This window comes from Loxodonta africana, chromosome 27 (genome assembly GCF_030014295.1).
Source record: "Loxodonta africana isolate mLoxAfr1 chromosome 27, mLoxAfr1.hap2, whole genome shotgun sequence".
Taxonomy (NCBI): Eukaryota; Metazoa; Chordata; class Mammalia; order Proboscidea; family Elephantidae; genus Loxodonta; species Loxodonta africana.
In genome coordinates, this window is record NC_087368.1 from 37,068,074 (window position 1) to 37,083,320 (window position 15,247).

Here is a 15,247-nt window from a genome sequence, read left to right on the forward strand (position 1 = left end):
GTCTTCTCCATTACTTGGGCATCTTACTCCAAGTTTCAACTTCCCTCCACAATTTAAAACCCTTCTCGTCTTGTGCGTGTGCTAGAGTACGTGGAAATGAGTCATGTCTCACTGTGCTTCTTTGTCTTACAGAGGATTTCGTTGGTCAGTAGCTTTGCTGCTTCCCTGTTCCTTGGGTCTTACTCCTCTATTGACTACAGCGATGGTAAGCCTTCCAAGACCTGGTGTGAGCCTGTCTGATGTGCAGGCAGCATGTGGGCACATAACATGTGGGCAGGCGGGGGCGGGGGCAGGGGGCAGGCAGCAAGTGGGCAGGCAGCATGTGGGCGGGCAGCACAGTGGCGGGCAGCATGTGGGCAGGCAGCACATGGCGAGCAGCATGTGGGCGGGCAGCATATGGGCAGGCAGCACGTGGGAGGCAGCACGGTGGCAGGCAGCATGTGGGCAGGCAGCACGGTGGCAGGCAGCATGTGGGCAGGCAGCACATGGCGAGCAGCATGTGGGCGGGCAGCATGTGGGCGGGCAGCACAGTGGCGGGCATCATGTGGGCGGGCAGCACATGCGAGCAGCATGTGGGCGGGCAGCATGTGGGCAGGCAGCACGTGGGAGGCAGCACGGTGGCAGGCAGCATGTGGGCAGGCAGCACGGTGGCAGGCAGCATGTGGGCAGGCAGCACGGTGGCAGGCAGCGTGTGGGCGGGCAGCACGGTGGCGGGCAGCATGTGGGCGGGCAGCACATGGCGAGCAGCATGTGGGCGGGCAGCATGTGGGCGGGCAGCAAAGTGGCGGGCAGCATGTGGGCAGGCAGCACATGGCGAGCAGCATGTGGGCGGGCAGCATATGGGCAGGCAGCACGTGGGAGGGAGCACGGTGGCAGGCAGCATGTGGGCAGGCAGCACGGTGGCAGGCAGCATGTGGGCAGGCAGCACATGGCGAGCAGCATGTGGGCGGGCAGCATGTGGGCGGGCAGCACAGTGGCGGGCATCATGTGGGCGGGCAGCACATGCGAGCAGCATGTGGGCAGGCAGCATGTGGGCAGGCAGCACGGTGGCAGGCAGCATGTGGGCAGGCAGCACGGTGGCAGGCAGCATGTGGGCAGGCAGCACATGGCGAGCAGCACGTGGGCGGGCAGCATGTGGGCGGGCAGCACATGGCGAGCAGCATGTGGGCGGGCAGCATGTGGGCGGGCAGCACAGTGGCGGGCAGCATGTGGGCGGGCAGCACAGTGGCGAGCAGCATGTGGGCAGGCAGCATGTGGGCGGGCAGCACAGTGGCGGGCAGCATGTGGGCGGGCAGCACATGGCGAGCAGCATGTGGGCGGGCAGCATGTGGGCGGGCAGCACATGGCGAACAGCATGTGGGCGGGCAGCACAGTGGCGGGCAGCATGTGGGCGGGCAGCACAGTGGCGAGCAGCATGTGGGCAGGCAGCATGTGGGCGGGCAGCACAGTGGCGGGCAGCATGTGGGCGGGCAGCACATGGCGAGCAGCATGTGGGCGGGCAGCATATGGGCAGGCAGCATGTGGGCGGGCAGCACGGTGGCAGGCAGCATGTGGGCGGGCAGCACGGTGGCGGGCAGCATGTGGGCGGGCAGCACGGTGGCGGGCAGCATGTGGCAGGCAGCACGGGGGCAGGTAGCATGTGGCAGGCAGCACGGGGGCAGGTAACGTGGGCAGGCAGCATGGGGGCAGGCAGCACGGAGGCAGGTAACGTGGGCAGGCAGCATGGGGGCAGGCAGCACGGAGGCAGGCAGCATGTGGGCAGGCAGCATGTGGGCAGGAAGCATGTGGCAGGCAGCACCAGGGCAGGTAACATGTGGGCAGGCAGTACTGGGGCAGGTAACATGTGGGCGGGCAGCATGTGGGCAGGAAGCATGTGGCAGGCAGCACCAGGGCAGGTAGCATGTGGGCAGGCAGCACGGGGGCAGCTAACATGGGCAGGCAGCATGGGGGCAGGCAGCACGGAGGCAGGCAGCATGGGGGCAGGCAGCATGGGGGCAGGAAGCATGGGGGCAGGTAACGTGGGCAGGCAGCATGTGGCAGGCAGCACGGGGGCAGGTAGCATGTGGCAGGCAGCACGGGGGCAGGTAATGTGGGCAGGCAGCATGGGGGCAGGCAGCACGGGGGCAGGCAGCACGGAGGCAGGCAGCATGTGGGCAGGAAGCATGTGGCAGGCAGCACCAGGGCAGGTAACATGTGGGCAGGCAGTACTGGGGCAGGTAACATGTGGGCGGGCAGCATGGGGGCAGGTAACGTGGGCAGGCAGCATGTGGCAGGCAGCACGGGGGCAGGTAGCATGTGGCAGGCAGCACGGGGGCAGGTAACGTGGGCAGGCAGCATGTGGCAGGCAGCACGGAGGCAGGCAGCATGTGGGCAGGAAGCATGTGGCAGGCAGCACCAGGGCAGGTAACATGTGGGCAGGCAGTACTGGGGCAGGTAACATGTGGGCGGGCAGCATGAGGGCAGGTAACGTGGGCAGGCAGCATGTGGCAGGCAGCACGGGGGCAGGTAACGTGGGCAGACAGCATGTGGGCGGGCAGCACAGAGGCAGGCAGCACGGTGGCAGGCAGCATGTGGGCAGGCAGTGTGAGCCTCATGCAGCCTGGGCAGGTGCCAACCTTTACCCCTGTCATCTGTTGCCAACCAAGGAGGGCATTTGTTACCTTTTGCTGCCTAAAAAATGACCCCAGCACTTAGCAGCTGAAGACCACAAACATTTATTCTCAGTCTCACATAATTCTGAGGGTCAGGCATCTCAGAGTGACGTAGCTGGGTGATTCTGGCTCAGAATCTCTCATGAGGTTGTAGTCAAGCTGTTGGTCACGGCTGCATGCGTATAAAGGCTTGACCAGGACTGGGGGATCCACTTCTAGGTCATTCACACGACCATGGGCAGGAGGCCTCAGTTCCTCTTCGTGGAGGCTGCCCCATAAGGCTTTGAATGGCATTGCAGCTGGATTCCCCCCAAGCATGTGGCGAGAGAGAGAATGGCCCAACAGAAGCTGCAGAGTCTTTTTATAACCTAGTCTTGGATGTGACCTACTGTCCCTTCTCTGTTATTGGTCACACAGATCAACCCAGCATAGGGAGAGTACACAAGAGTGTGAATACCAGGAAGTGGATCAATGGTCACCATCTGGGAGGTTGGCTACAATAAGGGGTTATTTATTAGAGTTTTCATTCATTTTGGGGGAACTCATGAGAGCTGTGAGCTTCCGGAATCAAAACTCTGACAAAAATAAATGCAGACGATGCCAGTGAGGAGTTCCAGGAAGCTGGGAGGAGGTTGCTGCAGGGACTCACGATGAGGCTAGACCAAGAGGAATGTGGACAGAAGATGGAAGGAGAATGCGAAGCAAGAACCCAGACCTATGAAAGAGGCTGTAGAAAGGAACCCTGAATGCTCAAGCCTTGTGGGAATCCGTCTGAAGGATTTTGAATGCTGATGTGTACCAGACATTATTCTGGCTTTCAGGGAGGAAAAGCAGGTGATTAAGGCGTAGTCCCCAAGCTTCGCTCACAGTCTAGATGGGAAGACAAGGTTCCTTAAGGCCATAGCCACTGAACTCAGACTGGCAGAGCCCTCAGCTTGGAACAGCCTGAGCGTCCACCCATGTTCTCAACACAGTTCTCCTGAGGTGGTTGAGCACCGCTGGAGAAAGCCACACCACCTCCCCAGTAGGCTTTCCAAGGTTCACATTCTCCAACCTCAGCTGGAGCCTCCACACTGATCCCATCACTCACCTAAGAAATCACCTGATTTACCCAGACAGGTGGCATTGTCGGCATCCCAGTCTCCCTTGGCTTTGCCCAGTGGAGGAAGAGGTCTCTCCACCTGGGCTGTGGGTTCACTCCCTGCTCCCACCCTCAGGGAAGCCTCGAGGGAGTAGATTGTTTTAGGGAGGGTTTAGAGAGCTGATCTCAGTGACCAGCATCAGGTGCATGGAGGAGTCTGAGCATCCCTGGAAAGTTAGGTGTGATTGGGAAAACCCCAGGGGCTGACCCACATTCGGACCAGGGCTGCCTCTGGGTAGACGCTTTGGACCGCAGGGACACATTGCCTGCCGATAGGCCCTCTCCCCTGGCCAGGACACGGAGCAGCAGCTCTCTGGGCTAACTATGGTGTTTGAGTCTGTGAGGGAATTTGGAGGAGGTGGTGGTGCCAGGCATTTCCAAGGGCCCTGCCTGCTGGTGTTCTGGTTCTCTGGTTCCAGAAGGACTCAGGCATTCCATTAGGGAAGAGCTCCAGGGGCAGGTTTGCTGTGAACGAATGAGCCTGGTTTGTGTCCTTTTGTTTTTCATTTCTTCCCTTCCTTAGGTTCTGGGATGAACCTGTTGCAGATTTGTGACAAAGTCTGGTCCCAGGCCTGTCTTAGTGCCTGTGCCCCTGATTTAGAGGAGAAGCTCGGACGGCCTGTGCCTTCGTCTTCAGTTCTGGTAGGTGCCTTTGCCAGGGAGATGGCTCATTTAAGAGCTAGCAGCTACTGGGCAATATGTACAATACACGTACACGTCTTTAGTTTACACACAGGCGCGCAGACGGGATTTTCAGTCTGCTGTGAGACAAGTGTCCGTGTCAGTGCCTTGCCCGTGATAGGCACTTAACTGCATACATAAAGTACCGCCTCCTGGCGGGGGGCCCATGGCTGCCTAGTCAATTCCAGTTTGTAGTGACCCTGTAGGACAGAGTAGAGCTGTCTGAGGAGAGGAGTCTGAGCATCCCTGGAAAAGTTAGGTGTGATGGGGAAATCCCTGGGGGCTGACCCACATTCAGTACCAGGGCCGTCTCTGAGTAGATACTTTGAACCACAGAGACATTTTGCTGATAGGCCCCCACCTCTGACCAGGACTTGGAGCAGCAGCTCTCGGGCTACCTGTGGTGTTTGAGTCTGGGAGAGCTATTTGGACGAGGCGGTTGGAACCCACCATAAGGTTTTCAGGGAGCGGCTGGTGGATTCAAACTGCTGACCTTATGGCCTGCAGCCAAGGTTGGGGGCGGGGGCAGGGGTAGAGCCCTGGTGGTGTAGTGGTTAAGATCGTAACTGCTAACCAAAAGGTCCGTGGTTCGAATCCACCAGCTGCTCCTTGGAAACCCTATGGGGCAGTTCTCCTCTGTCCGAATCAACTTGAGGGCAACGGATTTTTTTTTTTGTGACTGAGGGCAAGGGAAACTTTGGAAAGTTCCACTAGAAATTTATTAGTATAGGGGAAAAAACTGAAGGCATAATTTCTGGGTGATTGCACACCTGAGGAAAAACATGCACAGAATCCTGAAATTCTAGGGACCACCACTGAAGCTTGAAGTAGGCAGTCTCGGGGGAAAGAAACAGAAAAGACAGTGAGCTTGATGGAGTGTAATTTGAGGAGCACAGACCCTGATGCCCTGCTGCCTGGGGCTGAATCCCGGCTGTACTACTAGCCAGCTTGTGACTCTAACCTGTGCCTTAGTTTCTTATCTAGAACAATGGGAATAAGACTGTCTACCTCCTGGGGCTGTTCTGTGGGTTAAATGACTTAATGCATTTAAAGTGCTTAGGAGAGTGCTTGGTCCCAGAGGTAACGTTAATATTAAAAATACACACCGTCAATGTGACACCATCCATTCAGAATAGATGCTGGCTGTGAACGCCCCTGGGTGCCTGAGTTGGCCAGCCCTGTTCTTGTCTGTCCTGTTAGGTGAATGAAGTAGAGAGGCCTGGGTCCTGGCTGGAGAGTCTTTTAGGAGCCCTGGTAGCATAGTGGGTAAAGTGATCGACTTCTAACCAAAAGGTGGGCCGTTGGAACCCCCCAGCAGCTACATGGGAGAAAGATGTGGCAGTGTGCTTTGTAGATGTATAACTAAACCAAAACCAAACCCAGTGCCGTCGAGTTGATTCTGACTCATAGCGACCCTATAGGACGGAGTAGAACTGCCCCATAGAGTTTCCAGGGAGCGCCTGGCAGACTCAAACTGCCGACCCTTTGGTTAGCAGCTGCAGCACTTAGCCACTATGCCACCAGGGTTTCCTGTAGACAGATACAGCCTTGGAAACCCCACGGGGTTGCTTTGAGTTGAGTTGACTGCAGTGGGTTTGGTTTTAGTGGATCCCTGGTGGGTAGCACAGGCACACGGCCAGGACAACCAGAACACCCAGGTGAGATGGAGTGTTGTGTGTGAGGGAAGGAGAAGGAGGACCCGGAGGCCTGGGGAGAGGTGGAGCTGGGAGGATGGGCCCCAAGGAGCAATGGCCATTGAAAGCACTCCACATTGGGACTCCCTGTCAAAGCTGAAGCTGGATTTCACCCACAGAAATGCCCCTGTTCTCAGATTAAGGCTGACATTCTGGAAACAGCCTTCAGCACTGTGAGGCAGATCTGAAAGCCAGCCCACATCATCCAGAGCACGCATGAGGCCATGCGTCGTTTGTGGTTACGTACGCCAGGTGTGATTACCTACGGAGCTTAGGGAAGCGTGTGCTGCCCCCCCGAAGCTGGGGCCCAGACACTCTGATGTCGATCAGAAAGACAAAGGAAGGGCCCCCAGATGTCATTTGAAGTTCTCCATGCATGGCTTTTAGTTAATGTGAGAGTGAGTTTTCTATAGGAAGATACCTGGAGACATGCTCTGTCAGCCTACCGTTTACCCCACCTGTGTGGCTTTACCCAGGTGTCACCTGGCAGCACCCTGCCTTATTTGCTGCACATTTCTCTCACCTTCCACCATGGCCTTCTCTGCCTCCACGTCTGCTCTACAAACCTGGGGGTGCACAGGGTTCATCCCACCCCTGGGGCATCCTTCACCCATAGGAGGTGGACGGCCCTGCCCCTCCCGACCCCGGGTGGACGGCTCTGCCCCTCCCAACCCCGGGTGGACAGTCCTGTGGTGCGTTTCACACAGCTCTCAGAGATTTCCAGTGGATTGAGCTGCAGTTTTCCGTGTGGTGACAAGCTTACCAGACACCCTGGGCTGGCTTTTCCTCCTCCTGGTTCCTTCTTCCTGGTTCCCGCTCCTGTTTCTTGAGATCACGCCCACAAACAAACCCCCTGCACACCATGCCTTGTCTCCTGCTCTGTTTTCTGCAGCAGCTGAGGCCAAAACATTTATTTTCCTGAGAGATGGCTATTCTGGCTTAAATCTGAAATTTTGGAGCAAAATTTCTTTCTCAGACACCCAAAAATCCCCTCGTTTATTTTAAATGTTTGCAACTAAGATAAAGTCAGGGAAATTAAAAAAAAAATTTTTTTTTTTATTTATAATTGTGCTTTCTAAAGACTAGAGATCCACCCAGAGGGTGTCTCTGTCCTCTGACCTCACGGGCTCTTGTGGAGGAGCCCTGAGGGCTGTGGTTCCTGGTTGAACCCCCTCCCCAGGGCCTGCCTCTTTTGGTTTGTTTGCTTTACAGCTTTGGCCTCTGCACTCGCTTGTCCCGTTATCCACTGATGAGGGGTGGGGTGAGGCTGTATCTACTCCCGTGAGTTTGCTTACTGGTGTTCTGTTGTTAATTTATTTGTTGTTAGGTGCCCTCAAGTCAGTTCCAACTCATAGTGGCTCTATACGAGAGTAGAGCTGCCCCGAGGATTTCCCAGGACCGGCTGGTGGACTCGAACTGCCGACATTTTGGTTGTTAGGAACCAAGCTCTTAACCACTGTGCCACAAGGGCTTATTTATTTGGGGCTCACAAAACAGATACAAGTTGGGGACTGGCTTGTTCTAGCTACTTGAATCTCAAAATCAAGTGGTCTTCAAGGCAGTGAGATGCCTGGAGCCCGAGACAGCTGTCCTCGTGTTTGTGGTCCCGAATCCCCACTGGGCTCCTCTGGTGTTTGTGGACAGGAGGGACATCCCTGGTCTGTGACAGAGTGAAGTGACAGGAGGCGCCACAAACAATTCCTTCAGCTCCAGTGACCTGGAGCCTGAGGTAACTGTGGTCTGGGGTGAGAACGCCCGTGGGGTGTGACCACCGCTGACTGGGGAGGTGGGCTTTACCTCACAGAGTGTGCTTCTTCTCCACAGGGCACCATTTCTTCCTACTACGTCCAGCGCTATGGATTCCACCCAGGATGCCAAGTGGTGGCCTTCACTGGGGACAACCCAGGTGAGTACCAGGGGTACTTCACTCTCCAGGTAGCCTGACTGGGTCCAGGCTGGACATTTGAGAATTCAAGTCAGGCATCTTGGTGAAGCCTTCTGTTGTGGGCCTCCCTCCCTCCCTCCCTGGCAGTCTGCTCCTGGTCTGAAAGGTGACTTCTTGTACCTGCCCCCACCTGGGCCCTAACTCTGCCCTCTGGAGCCACTCAGGCACAGCCGTCTGCCCCCTCCAGGTAAAAACTGATCAGGACATTAAATTAGGCAGCATGCTAACCCTTCCACCACTCTGCCTATTCTGTTCCAAGCCGAGCATTCCAGTTCCTCCAGCCTTTCCTCTGTGGAGTGGCTTTGCATCTCCGCCCTGTCATTGCGCTGTAGGTATGCTGTAGGCGCGCTGTAGGCGCGCTGTAGGCATGCTGTAGGCGCGCTGTAGGCGCGCTGTAGGTGTGCTGTAGGTATGCTGTAGGCGCGCTGTAGGCGCGCTGTAGGCGTGCTGTAGGTATGCTGTAGGCGCGCTGTAGGTATGCTGTAGGCGCGCTGTAGGCGCGCTGTAGGCATGCTGTAGGTATGCTGTAGGCGCGCTGTAGGCGCGCTGTAGGCGCGCTGTAGGTATGCTGTAGGCACGCTGTAGGCACGCTGTAGGTATGCTGTAGGCATGCTGTAGGTATGCTGTAGGTATGGCGGCTTGTTGTCCTCACGTCCTTGTAATCTGCATCCTTTGTCTCCTCCAGCCTCTCGTCCTCTTCTCCTTTTTTCCACGGGGTCCTGAGACCCACTCCTCCTCGAGGGACCAGCTGAACAAAGACCAGGGTGGGCCACACTGACCAACACCACTATACTTAATAAGCCACCAAATCAGGGTGGCTAGGTTTAGTAAATAAAAACATGGGTCACCAAGCTAAATTTTAAGTTTCAGGGAAATGACAAATCATTTTTTTAGTGTAAGTATTTCTCAGGTGGAGCCCTGGTGGGCAGTGGTTAAGAGCTTGACTGCTAACCAAAAGTTCGGCAATTCGAATGCACCACCTGCTCCTTGGAAACCCTATGGGCCAGTTCTACTCTGTCCTATAGGGTCACTGTGACTCGTAATCGACTTGATGGCAGTGGGTTTGTTTTTGTTTTTTTCTTTTGCTATGTTCCAAATACTGTTCATCTGAAACGCGAACTTAACTGTGTGTCCTGTATTTTCTCTGGTAACTCTGCCCCGCCGCCTTCCTGAGTAGCCGCTCCTGGTCCAGGTGTTTGTGTGTGGTAGGGGGAGGTGACAGGATCACAGGATGCAGCACAGCCACGTGGAGGGGATGGTCCCTGGGGGCTGCATGGCGAGGGAGCCTGACGTCCCCTTAGAACCACTGCTGCCTCTCTTGGGGTCAGGACGTGTGGCTCACTCTTCTTTTGTCTCCTCCTCTTCAAAAATTCTCTTTTCAGTTATTTTCTGATGTCCTCCTGGTCTTCATACCCATTTTTTAATTTTATTGTGCTTTAGGTGAAAGTTTACAGATCGGAGTAGTTTTTCATTCAAAAAAATGTGTACGCAAATTGTTTTGCGATGTTGGTTTAACCCCAACAACGTGTCAGCACTCTCCCCCTTTCCCTTTCCACCCCAGGTTCCCCGTGTCCATTTGTCCAGTTTTCCTATCCTTTCCTGCCTTCTTGTCTTTGCTTTTGGGCAGGTGTTGCCCATTTGGTCTCATACACTTGACTGAACTAAGGAGCATGTTCCTTGCATGTGTTATCGTTTGTTTTATAGGCCTGTCTACTCTTTGGTGGAGAGGTGGACTTCGGGAGTGGCTTCGGTTCTGAGTTAGCAGGGTGTCCAGGGACCATAGTCTTGGGGGTTTCCATACCCATTTATTAGCTTCCCTGCACTTACCTCTTAGTAGTTGTACAGATGAGAAGGAAATGGACACAAAAAAGAAAAATGTAAAGAGAGAGACACATACGTCTGGAAGTGGGTCGTATGCCTAGAAATAGAGCTGAAGGGCTTTGTTAAAATTCATGTATGATAATAATAATAATAATTAAAAAACAGTTGCTATCGAGTAAGTTTCAGCTCATGGAGACCCCGTGTGTGTCGTGGTAGAGCTGTGCCTCATGGAGACCCCGTGTGTGCCATGGTAGTTCGTCATGGAGACCCCGTGTGTGCCGTGGTAGAGCTGTGCCTCATGGAGACCCCGTGTGTGCTGTGGTAGAGCTGTGCCTCATGGAGACCCCGTGTGTGCCGTGGTAGAACTGAGGCTCACGGAGACCCCGTGTGTGCTGTGGTAGAACTGTGCCTCATGGAGACCCCGTGTGTGCCATGGTAGTTCCTCATGGAGACCCCGTGTGTGCCTTGGTAGAGCTGTGCCTCATGGAGACCCCGTGTGTGCCGTGGTAGAGCTGTGCCTCATGGAGACCCCGTGTGTGCCGTGGTAGAACTGAGGCTCACGGAGACCCCGTGTGTGCCGTGGTAGAGCTGTGCCTCATGGAGACCCTGTGTGTGCCGTGGTAGAGCTGTGCCTCGTGGAAACCCCGTGTGTGCCGTGGTAGAACTGTGCCTCATGGAGACCCTGTGTGTGCCGTGGTAGAACTGAGGCTCATGGAGACCCCGTGTGTGCCGTGGTAGAACTGAGGCTCATGGAGACCCTGTGTGTGCCATGGTAGAGCTGTGCCTCATGGAGACCCCGTGTGTGCAGTGGTAGAACTGTGGCTCACGGAAACCCCGTGTGTGCCATGGTAGAGCTGTGCCTCATGGAGACCCCGTGTGTGCCGTGGTAGAACTGAGGCTCACGGAGACCCCGTGTGTGCCGTGGTAGAGCTGTGCCTCATGGAGACCCCGTGTGTGCCATGGTAGTTCCTCATGGAGACCCCGTGTGTGCCGTGGTAGAGCTGTGCCTCATGGAGACCCCGTGTGTGCCATGGTAGTTCCTCATGGAGACCCCGTGTGTGCCGTGGTAGAGCTGTGCCTCATGGAGACCCTGTGTGTGCCGTGGTAGAGCTGTGCCTCATGGAAACCCCGTGTGTGCCGTGGTAGAACTGTGCCTCATGGAGACCCTGTGTGTGCCGTGGTAGAACTGAGGCTCATGGAGACCCCGTGTGTGCCGTGGTAGAACTGAGGCTCATGGAGACCCTGTGTGTGCCATGGTAGAGCTGTGCCTCATGGAGACCCCGTGTGTGCAGTGGTAGAACTGTGGCTCACGGAAACCACGTGTGTGCCATGGTAGAGCTGTGCCTCATGGAGACCCCGTGTGTGCCGTGGTAGAACTGAGGCTCACGGAGACCCCGTGTGTGCCGTGGTAGAGCTGTGCCTCATGGAGACCCCGTGTGTGCCATGGTAGTTCCTCATGGAGACCCCGTGTGTGCCGTGGTAGAGCTGTGCCTCATGGAGACCCCGTGTGTGCCATGGTAGTTCCTCATGGAGATCCCGTGTGTGCCATGGTAGAGCTGTGCCTCGTGGAGACCCTGTGTGTGCCATGGTAGTTCCTCATGGAGACCCCGTGTGTGCCGTGGTAGAGCTGTGCCTCATGGAGACCCCGTGTGTGCCATGGTAGTTCCTCATGGAGACCCTGTGTGTGCCATGGTAGTTCCTCACGGAGACCCCGTGTGTGTCGTGGTAGTTCCTCATGGAGACCCCGTGTGTGTCGTGGTAGAGCTGTGCCTCATGGAGACCCCGTGTGTGCCATGGTAGTTCCTCATGGAGACCCCGTGTGTGCCATGGTAGTTCCTCATGGAGACCCCGTGTGTGCCATGGTAGTTCCTCATGGAGACCCCGTGTGTGTCGTGGTAGTTTCTCATGGAGACCCCGCGTGTGTCGTGCTAGAACTGTGCTCCATAGGTTTTCAGGGGCTGGTTTTTCAGAAGTAGATGGCCAGGACTTTCTTCCAAGACATCTCTGTTTGGGGCCTCATGTCTAAGTGGGGGACACACATGGTAAACATGACCTCAGCCCCTTATTTCCCACACTGCTGAGATGGGGTGAGGCCCCTCTCACTCCTGCCTTTGCTTTGTGCATCTGTCAAAGCCCCTTGGTTCCTGGGAACACCTGCCAGGTGTGGAGGGTTTGGACCCCTTTAGGAAAGATGCTTCCCCACCCAAATAAGAGGCCCTGGCACAGAGGCCCCACCTCCCGGCCCCTGAGCCCATCTCCTCTCAGGGCCCCCTGAGGCCTCTGCTCACCCTCCTCCCTGGGGGGTGGGTTGGGTGAGAGTGGGTTGAGCCTGCATCTGAAGGGAGGCTGTGGTTGCCTTGTGACTCCTGTGTGGCCTCCAGCTAACCAGAGGCTCCGCTCCCTTTCTCAGCGTCTCTGGCAGGCATGCGGCTGGAGGAAGGGGACATTGCGGTAAGGTGACTTCTCCTCACACCCACAGCTCCTTCTGCCCTGGGGGAGAAGGGGCTGGGTTTTAGCAGCATCTTTTTCACTTAGCAGAGGGTCTGCCAACCCCAGAAGGCAGCTGAGGGAGGCAGTGGGGAGGCCCAGGACTTGCCCTGCCCACATCTCCTTTCTGAGAAAGTTATTGCCCTTTGCTAAGTGGCCAGGCTTGGGGGCACAGTGGTAGAAGGGTCATGTGTTGGGCAGAGGCTGTGAGCTCCCCGGATGAATGAGGGAGACGTGACTTGGTCCCTCCAGGGCCTGGTGGGAAAGTTTGGGGAACCAGTCATTACTCAAAGCATAGTTTAGGTAGAGATTCTGGAAGGCCAGCACACAGGCTCAATGAGTGCTGACCATGAACTTGTCTGGTATGGGAGGGTCAGAACAGGTTTCTGGAGGAAGGGGAATTGAACTGAAGGGCTGCAGTGTAAGGTGTGTAGTGCTGGGGTCAGGGTGCTGAGCATAGAGGGCTCTCTACAGAGGGCCATCTGTGTGCACACAGAGGCCAGGAGCAGCCTGACGCCCCTCCCCTCTACCCATCTTGCCCCAGGTCAGCCTGGGCACCAGCGACACCCTGTTTCTCTGGCTCCGGGAGCCCACGCCCTCCCTGGAAGGCCACATCTTCTGCAACCCGGTTGACCCCCAGCACTACATGGCCCTCCTGTGGTAGGCTTGGGCATTGGTGCCCCACTCCCGGGGTGGGGAGGAAGGAGACGCGGCAGACCAAGCCATCTTGAGCACCCCTAGTCTTTCCATGAAGCAGGCTCGTGTGGGAGCTCAGACCCCAGCACCCATGGGTTACTGCTGACAACAGGGCTGGGTGGGGAGTCCCCAGTCCTGGACTCAAATCCTGACCCACCACTCATGTCCTGTGTGGCCTTCAGCAAACCCCTTGACATATCCGAGCCCCACTTCCCTCTCTTAAAGTGGAGAGAGCCAGAGTGTTTACTTCACGTGTTGTAACCCCTGACGCCTCACAAGTGTCTAACAGCAGGCTCGTCCTACGTGGAGTGAGACACCTGCTTCCTGGCCACGCTCACAGAAGGGCCTGCTCTGCAGTCTGACTGCAGACCTTTGGACACCTGTCAGAGGCCACCACGGGAGAAGGTTTCTCAGCCTTCTGAGCCCCCCAAAACCACGGGAGAGTATGTCCACAGCACCTGCTACCAAAAGTCATCCTTGAGTCGACTCTGACTCATGGTGACCCAACGTGTGTCAGAGAAGAGCTGTGCTCCGTACGGTTTTCAGTGGCTGATTTTTCAGACGTCAATTGCCAGGCCTTTCTTCTGAGGCACCTCTGGGTGGACTGGAACCTCCAGCCTTCCAGTTAGCAGCCTAGCACTTTAACTGTTTGCACCACCCGGGCACTTGTAAATCTAATCAGCCCTGTGTGTTGTACAAGTGATACAACATGCGGAAACCTCAGCTGCCTGTGTCTACCTGGGGCTCCTTCATGGCAGCCTCCTCTGTAAACAGAACCCAAGCCAGGTGCGTCTCGCTGGGGCCTGAGACCTGAAGGAGGGTGGTTCAGGGCACCTGTGTGTACTGGCTGGGGGTCCAGCCTGACCTGCAGCCCCTCTGCCCAGGACTCTTTACCGATGGGTATGGTTCTGTCAGTAAGCGCTGAGTCCCTCCCCCAGAGCTGGTGCCTGTGTTTCTGCAGCTTTAAAAATGGTTCCCTGATGAGAGAGAGGATCCGAGATGAGTCAGCCTCCTGCTCCTGGAGTGAGTTCTCTAAGGCGCTGCTGGCCACGGAGATGGGAAACGGCGGAAACCTGGGTAGGCTGCTCGGTGATGCCCGGCCTGCGAAGGGCAGCTGCTGCCTGATGGAGGGCCAGGGCCTGGGCTCCCATAGGTGGGGGGAGAGGAGGGCCCTGTCTGTCTGCACGTCTGCTCTGCAGGCCTTACAAGATGGTGTGGGACCCCATGGTGTGGGTGCAGGTAGGGCCCCAAGGATCCCTTGGCTGCCTCTGTCTGTACAGAGTGTGAATCACTCCATGAAGCCCTTGAAGCCCCTAGTGACAGCATCAGAGGTGGCAGCTGCAACACCTGCTCTACCTGGTGTAGCCCTGTTCACAGCTTTCTGCCCCAGACACCACATTCTGTTGGGAAAAGTGCCCAGCACCTGGGGCAGCCTTCTGAGCAGGGAAAGGGTGAGCCTCCCTGGATCAGAACCTGGCTGGTGTTCTCGGTGCTGGGCAGCTTCTTTCTGATCTGGGCTACCAAGTGAGAGTAGGAAGTTTTTCACAAAGAAAAGCTAGCCTAGGCCTTTCCAGTCCCCTCTATCCTGTTGGAAAGAAGAACTGAGAGTATCCCAAGGTCTGGGGGCCAGAGGGGCCTGGGGACGCCAGGACGTGGGGTCCTTTTGTTGTCCTCTTGTCTAAGGCTGTTGAGAAGCTGCTGTTTGCTCCCTGACCGCTGACGGCTCATCTCCTTCTGGCCTTGTTTCAGGTTTTTACTTTGACGTAATGGAGATCACCCCAGAAATTATTGGGCGCCACAGGTTTAATGCAGAAAACTGCGAGGTACGTGTGTTATTAGTGTCGGAGCTGAGTATTAAATTTAATAATCACCCATCAAATTATACTAACTTTAGAGACTTCATTCATTTGCACGTCCGTTGCTTTTACAGACGTTTTGGGTGAGCCCTGTGGGGCGCATTCTAGGTGCTGTGGAGTCAGCAGGGCCCAAGACAGGCACCATCCTGTCCTTCAGAGAGAGCACAGAAAACCCAAGGGCTTGCCTCAGTGAATGGAGCCCTGGTGGTGTAGTGGTTTAGAGCTTGGCTGCTAACCAAAAGGTCGGCAGTTCAAATCCACCGGCCACTCCTTGG

The 15,247-nt window shown here is 56.2% G+C and overlaps 1 protein-coding gene across 2 annotated transcripts in view; it reads left to right on the forward strand.

The window, feature by feature from the left end:
• The window catches only part of XYLB (xylulokinase), a 57,979-nt gene that overhangs the window by 15,713 nt on the left and 27,019 nt on the right, over nt 1–15,247 (forward strand). For both annotated transcript variants that reach the window (XM_064277498.1, XM_064277499.1), the window contains 7 exons: nt 133–205; nt 4,316–4,434; nt 7,992–8,073; nt 12,344–12,384; nt 12,965–13,080; nt 14,078–14,193; nt 14,866–14,939. In XM_064277498.1, coding sequence (XP_064133568.1) covers nt 133–205; nt 4,316–4,434; nt 7,992–8,073; nt 12,344–12,384; nt 12,965–13,080; nt 14,078–14,193; nt 14,866–14,939 — 621 coding nt within the window. The remainder of the gene's footprint in view (nt 1–132; nt 206–4,315; nt 4,435–7,991; nt 8,074–12,343; nt 12,385–12,964; nt 13,081–14,077; nt 14,194–14,865; nt 14,940–15,247) is intronic.